Source organism: Theobroma cacao, chromosome 10 (genome assembly GCF_000208745.1).
Source record: "Theobroma cacao cultivar B97-61/B2 chromosome 10, Criollo_cocoa_genome_V2, whole genome shotgun sequence".
Classification (NCBI taxonomy): Eukaryota; Viridiplantae; Streptophyta; class Magnoliopsida; order Malvales; family Malvaceae; genus Theobroma; species Theobroma cacao.
In genome coordinates, this window is record NC_030859.1 from 1,765,314 (window position 1) to 1,774,528 (window position 9,215).

The 9,215-nt window shown below is 34.0% G+C and overlaps 1 protein-coding gene and 1 non-coding gene across 3 annotated transcripts; one reads left to right on the top strand and one right to left on the bottom strand.

The window, feature by feature from the left end:
• On the bottom strand, positions 104-4,643 carry LOC18586039 (actin-related protein 5). 2 transcript variants are annotated; one of them, XM_018129344.1, is made up of 12 exons: positions 4,481-4,643; positions 4,333-4,403; positions 4,122-4,246; positions 3,842-3,886; positions 3,430-3,532; positions 3,083-3,192; positions 2,572-2,681; positions 2,393-2,483; positions 1,882-2,325; positions 1,456-1,583; positions 889-1,228; positions 104-787 (listed from the first exon to the last, which is right to left on the bottom strand). In XM_018129344.1, the coding sequence occupies exons 1-12, from the start codon at positions 4,579-4,581 to the stop codon at positions 278-280; spliced, it is 2,178 nt and encodes a 725-aa protein (XP_017984833.1). In that variant the 5' UTR covers positions 4,582-4,643; the 3' UTR covers positions 104-277. The 2 variants fall into 2 exon arrangements, with proteins under 2 accessions (XP_017984833.1, XP_017984834.1); XM_018129345.1 differs by lacking the exons at positions 4,122-4,246; positions 4,333-4,403; positions 4,481-4,643 and having other exon boundaries at positions 3,430-3,537.
• On the top strand, positions 4,749-4,821 carry TRNAF-GAA. Its single transcript has one exon. It is a non-coding gene; the product is annotated as a tRNA-Phe (tRNA).

Consider the following 9,215-nt stretch of genomic DNA (forward strand, 5'->3'; position numbering starts at 1 on the left):
TTATTGCTCCTTTTGACCCTTTTTCACTCCTCTATACCTGCCGAACCAGCGATAATTGATTCTAGTTTTATGTAAGCCTTTTTCGAGATATGACCATAAACCATCTCAAGGAAATGTCTTTGCTTCTGATAATGATTAATGATAAAACTAGAGAAGTAGCACCGTATACATGAAAGTTCATAGTTTGCAGGAAACTTGTTCAGGAATAAGGTGTTGGATTCTAGTTCTTTCCGAAATGGGCATCTATCTACTAGTATGATCTTTTCTGAAAATAAATTTATAATGTGTACCGCAGTTGATATCTGCGAAGCCAGTCCTCTCCCTTCTCATAATAATCTGCCCTACTGAATGTTTGTTGTGGGAACTGCAAGTTTGCGGCGTAAACAGATGCACCACGCCATGCATCACGAACTGGATCTAATGCTCTTACCACCTTAATCGGCAACCCACATGGTCGAAGCATCCGGATTCCAGCTTCCAAGCGCTCACTGATACCAGGAAAGAGACAGCACCCACCAGTCATGAAGACTGAACTGGTCAATCTATCCTCCAGAGCCCCATCCTTAGATGGCAACCTCCTTATCGAAACCCCAGTCATCTCATCAAAACCTGCTTGATCTATCCCAACCAAGTTGGGGTGAAATAATATTTCAGGACATCGAAACCTTTCAACCCCAAGCACAATTTGGAAATCTTCCTTGGTGAGTGGACGAGCACGTGGTGCCTCAGCAGTAGCTGGTTGTGCAGCTGTTAATTCTGGTTTAGGAACAAATGTTGGGTCTATCTCCTGCAGAAACAGAGATCAATGAAGTAATGAGTGATCCATCTTACATGATAATTAGGAGAATTCCAAATTAATTTAATACACAACAGGGCAATTAAATTAACCTGGAGCCTAGCACAAACACGGGCCAGCTCTGCTTCATCTACATCTGCTCCATCATCATCGTCATCATTATCTTTGCTCATTAGTTTGTAAAGTTGCCAATCTTCATCTTTGGCACCAAAAGTATCCTCACCCTTCCCTCGGTCAAAGGCTGCTGTAGTTAAAAGGCGCATCCTTTCCCTCTGGGCAGCATTCAATCTTTCCCCACGCCCAACACCCCCTGACAAATTATTCCCATTTGCATGGCCTCCATTTGTCTTGAGTCTTTTCCGCTGCTCAACCTTCTCGTACAGTTCTTTGTATTTACTATGCATCTGGTCTAGATAAAGTTCAGGGTTCTCCCTGTTATAAGGAAAAAGCAATAAGAAGAGAGAAAGTACCAGTCAGAAAAGCAAATTAGAATCCCCAAGCCCAACTGTCTCTCTACCAATTCGAATTAAACAAACAAATCTTTACTTGAACTACATAGGGCTGCTCTTTTCTCCTCACCTCAGCCCCCATTTCTTAACAAGGTCAAAATGAATGTGACAAAGGAAAAAGAAAAATATACTCATAAGGTTGAGGCATACAAGCGTCTTTCTTCATCTTGTTGATTTTTCTTTTCCCGTTCTAATTCTTCTTCAAAGCGTTTCTGTTTAGCTCGCTGCCGGCCCTCTGTCGTGGTTTTAAGAAAAACCTGCCTCTTCTTTTCCTTAAGCTGTCACAACAATATAGTCAAGGGTAAATACTATCATGAATTTCAGGCAAAGAAAAAAATCATCAATGACAAGAAATCTAACAAAAATAATAACGTAGTTCATTTTGAGTAGGCTGACAATTACAGTCCCCAAGGCCTTCTTAAATCTTTATTTTGCTTCTTCACATTATGACATAAAACACTTTTGCCCATAACTCCTGACTGCATCCAACTGGTTAACCTGATGTTTTATGCATTTGCCTAACAAAGCAAACACCAAAAAAGTGATGCAGATTAGCCATTTGGTATTAACGGTTACCTGCTCAGGTGTAAGCACGTTATCAGGAACATTGACAAGAGGATACTTCTCGCTTGTAGAAGAATCTGCCTTCTCCTCATTTTCAGCTTGTTCAGCCTTTGGTTCACCTTTTGCTTTTCTTAATGATTGTGACACTTTCATCAGAGTTGATTCTATTTCCTGTTTAGAAACATAACCAGTCTCTGACAGGAAAGACTGAATTTCTTCCTGTTGAACTTGTTCAAGTTGCTGCAAAAGAAATTCCAATCCATGTAATTGATTTTCTAGTTCATTTATTCTAGAAGACCTCTTTGCTTCAGCCATTTCTCTCAATCTTTGACCTTGTCTTTCCCTTATAGCAGCCTTTCTTGCAATCTCTTCTTCTGAAGGAGGTTCTTCCATTGGTGGTGGAACCCATGGGAGCTGCCAACACCTGGATTTATCTTCAGCTTCCTTGCCCCCTTTCTGTCACAGTAATTGAACTTTCAGCCGTTGCAAAAAGGATGGCAGAAGAAAAAAGCTAAGTCATTACCTGAAATAATTGAGCTTCTAAAGCATAATCAAGTGCAACATAACAGTGTTCCATCTTCAGATCTTCAACCTTTTCCCATGTGAATCTTGCCCTATTATAAGCATTTAAAAGACATTATCAGATGTTCCATGCAAGCAGGTCGTATTTGATTCTGGCAACTTAGCTGAATTTACACTCACATGTGATGAGGATACTTAAGTGAAAGAAGTTGCTTCAAATGGTCAGTAACATGGTATCCACCAATGTTAGTTCGGCAGCATCCTTTGTAAACAGGCTCACCATCAACAAACTGAAGCCAAAGGAAACCCACATCATAATAAATGAAAGACAACCAAATCCTGAACCTCAATGCTTACATTCTGTTAGTAAAATCTAATAATGCATTGTATCAGTCACATTTCCCAAAACCCTATTCTTCGGTCTATAACATGATATACCTTCCTAAGCCAGCCATGCACCAGACCACTAAACAGATTCACCGAAGAGACGTAGTGAGATACCAGCGCTAAACATTTTTTCTGATGCTGACATCATTATGATGACATATTAAAGAAAATTCCTCACAGAAACTAATTTATCAAGTCATCCCCATTAATGCCAACATGCTAAAAATGCTCCTAAACCAAATAATGACCACTCAACTTCGCAAATATATGCACCAAAGGTAAATATGAAGTCTATAAAACATACTGGAATGACATGAGTTGTTGTAAATCCCGGGCAGATAGCTAGACCATCTTTGTCACAAATTCCATGCTGTTGATTATATTTATAGCTGAAAGCAGCATCAACACCAAATGCTGTAATCACATACAGAAAAACTCATACATCAGAGGACATAAATATCATTGGGGCAAATAATTTCTCAAGACACAATATAAATAACAAGTATTAGCCCCAACTAATAACAAAACTTATTTCAAAGAAACACTTGGGCCCTACTCATGTGGGCAAGACCATGTATCCCTCTGGTAAAACAACTGAGCCTGATAGGTAACATTAAAAATTTTTCATAGAATTAAAAGGAGTGCTTATACCTACTGATGGAACTCCATAAGTCTCAAAAAGAAGTTCTGCCATTTTACTACGAGACTGAACTGGGTTGCACACACATTCTGTGATCAGGACAGGATGATCGATCTGTTCTGCCCTCAAACAAACAACAAATCAATAAAGAATAAATCAAAATTGAACCATTAAGTACAGCACAAAAAGTATTAATACTGGAAATGGCAGCCAATAAAACAATGCAGAATGAAGAACAAATGACAAACAAAGTTCAAGTCTTTTATAGGTGTGCAGATGTTCAAAGACACATATAAGTTAACCTAAAACTACGAGCTGAAGATAATCTACATATTGCTAAAGCATTCCTAATTAAGAACACAAGCAGATGTAATTCAGGCCATTTAGGAGATAAGAACAAAAGCTATAAAGTTATCATTGTACCCGAGATCCATTTGCACCCAATCGATCAAAGGCAAAGTCAAGAATCTGTAAATACAAGAACAGAATGCTCAAAGTTAGCATGCTCCCAATACTTAAAACAAATAAGTAAGCATTACAATCACGTTAACAGCCAAGCCAGACCAACTCTTATCCGATGTTCCCGACCTACCAAAGGCATCTCTTATTTTACATTCAAACCCCAAATTTTAATTCGCTACTTCACGCAATTCCATACTGAAGAAAATAAAAAGGAATGATGTATGTAAAAGATTTTACATACATATTCCATGATTTCAAACTGGAAGACAACATTGCTATCGAAAGCGGAACGAGGGCCCGAACGTGTGCAATCAAAGTATCTCAGTAAAGCAGGATCATGGTCACCAACAATTGTCACGGTTTCCCCTGCAACACCCAAAAACAAAACATAATTTAACCTTAACTCATCTTCAATTTTCACTTTTCGGTTTTGCTTGAGAGAGAGAGAGTACCGGTGGCTTTGTGACGAGGTCTTTGAACAATGTTACGGAAAACAACCCGCGGCTCATTCTCTCCTGCCCAGCTGTGAAATGCACATACACAAGTCAGGATGTAAGCAAGTAAAAAGAAGAAAGTTAGGGTTTGGTTTGGTTAAGCTACCCGATACGAAAATAGGAAGCGCCATTGTCGATGACGATAGGAGTTGAGGAAGGAAACAGATCGTAATCCGTTTGCCTTTGTATTTTCGATATAAAAGGCATTTTTGGGCGGCTGTTTTTTGGTTACTGCCTTTGAATGGGGAAGAATGAGAGTCCAGGGAAAAGGGTTTTTTCTAAGAGTGAAGCGGAGAGACGGTGAAGCGTGAGACTGGTAGAGAATAAAGAAAACACTCTAAGATAAATAAAAAGGTTGGCAAAAAGAAACGAAAGCGGGGATAGCTCAGTTGGGAGAGCGTCAGACTGAAGATCTGAAGGTCGCGTGTTCGATCCACGCTCACCGCAATTTTATAATTATCACTTACTTTTTAATTTTTATTATCCATGGTTTAATGATCATTATGGTTTATGCTTTATAATTATCCTTTACTTTTAATTATCCATGGTTAAATGGTATTATCATTTACTTTTATAATTATCATTTACTTTTTATTATCCATGGTTTTAATTATCATTATGGTTTATAATTATCATTTACTTTTAATTATCCATGGTTAAATGGTATTATCATTTACTTTTATAATTATCATTCTTATATTTTATTTTCATGGTTTATGGTTTATTATAAGTCTAAAATATATATGGCTAAAACATATTTTCTCTTTATTTTCATGGTTTATTATAAGTCTAATTGCCCATAAATATTGCATGCAGAGTAAGATTAGTATCAATAATTTCCTAAAGTTCTTATGCATCTTACCATATTATAAAATAGTCCTAAGATAAATTAATAATAATACTCCCAATTTGACTCAATTTGAATATATAATAATATTGTACCCAAATGATGTGAAATCCAAATTTGTTAAATCTAAATATGAGCCTAATTTGAACCAAATTAGTATTTTTTTTTTGTATGACAAAATACTTTAAAATATTTATAAACTATTTAAAAAAATTTCAAATAAGTCCTTAATATTTTATTATGTTCAATCAAATCTCTATAGTTTTTTTGAGCCAAAAATAGATATTTACAAATAATGATTAATTAACGTTTGTTAGTCAAATGATATTGATCATTTATACTTATATGATATACTGACTTATAATATCAATCCTAAAGTTCTTATGGATATTAGCATATGTATAAAATAGTTCTAAATAAATTATTAATTATACTCCCATTTTGACTTAATTTGAATATTTAATAATATTGTACCTAGATGATGTGAAATCCAAATTTGTTAAATCTAAATATAAGCCTAATTTGAACAAAATTAGTATTTTTTTTTATGACATAATACTTTAAAATATCTATAAACTTTTTTAAAAAATTTCAAATAAGTCTTTAATATTTTATTATATTTAATCAAATCTCTATAGTTTTTTTGAACCAAAAACATATATTTACAAGTAATGGTTGATTAAAGGTCATTAGTCAAAATGATATTAATCATTTATACTCATATGATATATTGATTTGTCATAATAGACAATTAGATTATCACATTATTCACATCAACATATTATGTCATCCATTATGAGAAATTAAAATATCATATGGATCGAACGCATATACAACTATGTAAAAACATATGGTTTATGGAATAATGTGACTCATATAAGATTTTGTATAAGAGATAACTAAAAAGTAATTATATAAATTCATGAATTTATTTCTTTTTATTATATATACATAATAATAAAAAATTAAAAATTAAAAATTGAAAAATGATGGCCATCACTACCTTGACTCCGTCACCATTATTATAAAATTGAAAGAAAGAGATTGGAGAACTAGGGGTTTCATTGGGCCAACTAAGCATGTCTAATTCAACCCGTAGCCAACTTTCTCCACTAACCCTACAACCAGAACCCAGCCCACGTAAAACCCATAAACGAGGATAAGGGAATATTCAAACATAACCATCAACTCGATTCTGTCCCAGCTCCCTTTATGAGTCACTTCAATCGGACCCAATCCCACCACATGAGCACACCCCACCTTCTAAAGGGCCCCACGCCGACAGAAAGAGACCCAAAAAGTCCGAGTTTCAAACGTCAAATCAAGCAGCCACGTGTCATGCCACGTAAGTTTTTCATCGGACGTGGGATCCACTTTAGCGACAGCTTTTTCGTTTTCTAGTTGCTTCTACCACACGTTTAGAGAAGTCAAAGAAACCACCCCATCGTCCCTAGACGCCATCACCCAGCAAAACTCTCTCGTATAAAATCCGCTCCAAACCTTCCATTTCCTTTCCATCTCTTTCGTTTTTGCTTCTCTGTTTTTCCTCTCTCTGTCATGGAGATTTACGAACACGAAGAAGGTTACATGACGCCGAGGCGGCCGATACAGACGGCGTCTCCGCCTTGTCCACCAGCTCCGAAGAAGAAACGACCGGTTTACGAGAAGGTGGAGCCACCGAAGGGTGGGTTTTTTAAGCCACCTGGTCTCGAGGCTTTGTTTTCAGATTTGGTGCCAAGAAGGGAAGCTTGCGTTTGAAGCGAAAGTTGTTGTCGTTTTTGGTTTTGTAAATTCCACGTAAATTAAATTTTCTTTTTTTATGTAGTAGTCATATTTTGTACAGTTTTTTCTTTTTCTCTCTTTTTTTGGTTTCAAGCTTATTTGATACTGAAAATTTGAAATATTTTGTTATTAAGTGATGTATAATAGGAATAAAATATGATTATTAGTGTAAATATTGTTTTTTTAATTTTTTAATTATTCATATTTGATAAATTTCTAACAAGACGTGTACCTTGGGGTATTTTGATTAAGGAATTTTTTTAATAAAATTAATGGGAAGGGCAGTAAAAATAAACCGAAATTTTTAATTAATTAATCGAATTAAATCGGTTAATTCGATTTTTTTTAGTAACGGATTTTAATATACTCAAGTTCAATTTTCATATTTTCATATTTTAATGTTGATTTCATAATAAATAAAAGTAAATTCTTTAAATTTTAACATCACAAGTCTCATAACATTACAACGCTCCGATATCCAAGATTATAAAATATTAATATGTTATATATATTATTATATGTTTTTAATAACTTATCCATATGATAATATAAGTTCATTGATTTCCATTTATTCTTAGTTTAATATTTCAATGTTGAATTATATATATATAAAAAATCATTATCATCAATTAAACTTGTTTGTGGAGGTTTTTGTGTATATGATAAGATAAGGATGCAATTTGTGTATATCTACTTAAGGATATTAATCTAATTTAAAGTTCTTTTAGAGTCTAGATTTCTATTATTTTAATTTTTTTGCTTATTTTTACTTCAAATTACATATTAGCTAAATCTATAACTCTTTTATATATTTTTTAAGATATTTAAAAAAATATTTATCATACATTTCAATAACCGGATTAAAGTAACAGGATTACAATTAGTCGTAGATAAGTGCTAATTATAGAAAGATTATCTTAAAAGTTTGATTGATTAAACATACTAAAAAGATCATCTTAAAATTCGATTAATAGGAAAAATTTTTAAAATCAAAACGGAGAGAATATACTGAATTAATCAAATTAATGGAACCATTTTAACCGATTTGTACTTAACCCTAATTTCAACCAAGCTTTTTATTTAGTGAATTAAAAAGAGAACTTACCGAACCAAAAAAAAAAAAGGTTTAATTATTTGAACAATATGAGAGAGGAGTTTATATTGGGTTTGAGAGATTAGGGCTTTGAGAAGTGGATTTTTCAGTTGGGCTAAGGATTGGGCTTAGGGTAATCTTTGGACCAATTAAATGCATTCTTGGGTCGAAATATTGGGCCTTTGTAAGCCCAAACTCATTCATAATGTTATTTATTGATCACGTCAAAATTGTCTTTTTTTTTTTTTCAAAATATAACGCAATTGGAAATGAACATTGAAAATAATAATAATAATGACTAATGCGAAGATCAAATTGTAATATAATTTAAAAAATAATTTAATATGAGATATATAAAATCGCTTAAAACTGTGTCTCGAATCAATGTTGAGTTGAAAGTTTCTATTTTATGAAAATTTAATCACGATAATTAAAAGAGTTTTTATTCATTTACATATATTTTAGTGTCGACTGAACTTAATTCAAGTGAGGTACGAACGAAAACACTTTGATCCGAGTCGAATATTTTTACGATCTTATTCTCTCCAAACCCTACTTTTTTTTTGAGTCAAAATCGGAATCAAGTTTGGGTTATGCTAAACTCACACTTGGAAAACAAGAAGAAATAAAGGGAAAAAAAAAGGTCATGGAAAACCTGAAAGGGAAAGTTAAATTTGGAACATAATTGTACCAAAGTAGGTGACAAGGTTCACTTATTGAAGGGTACGAGGTGTACCAACGGTCTGGTGCAGTGCTGTTAGCTAGTCCTCTCTTTGTGGTTTGGCATTCTTCGGCCTTATGGGCATTGGATTCTCTATTTCAGGTGATTTTATGGGTCCCTTCTGATCCAATATATTCCCTCTTTGATATAACAGCATGTTTAAGTACTTGGGCAGCTTTGGAAATTCAATGGATCGAATCCAGTCGTATTATCTTTGGATTAAAGTGAAAAAGAAATTAATGTCTTTCTTTTATTCCAATTTATTCGTGTCATCCTTGCACAGGTGTCAGTCAAAGTTAAAAAAAAAAAAAACTCGTGTTTCAATTCCACATCAAGCGGTGTTGCATACTACTCTATTTTGCTAGTCTTTTAGGGAGAGATTAATAGTTTCGTGACAA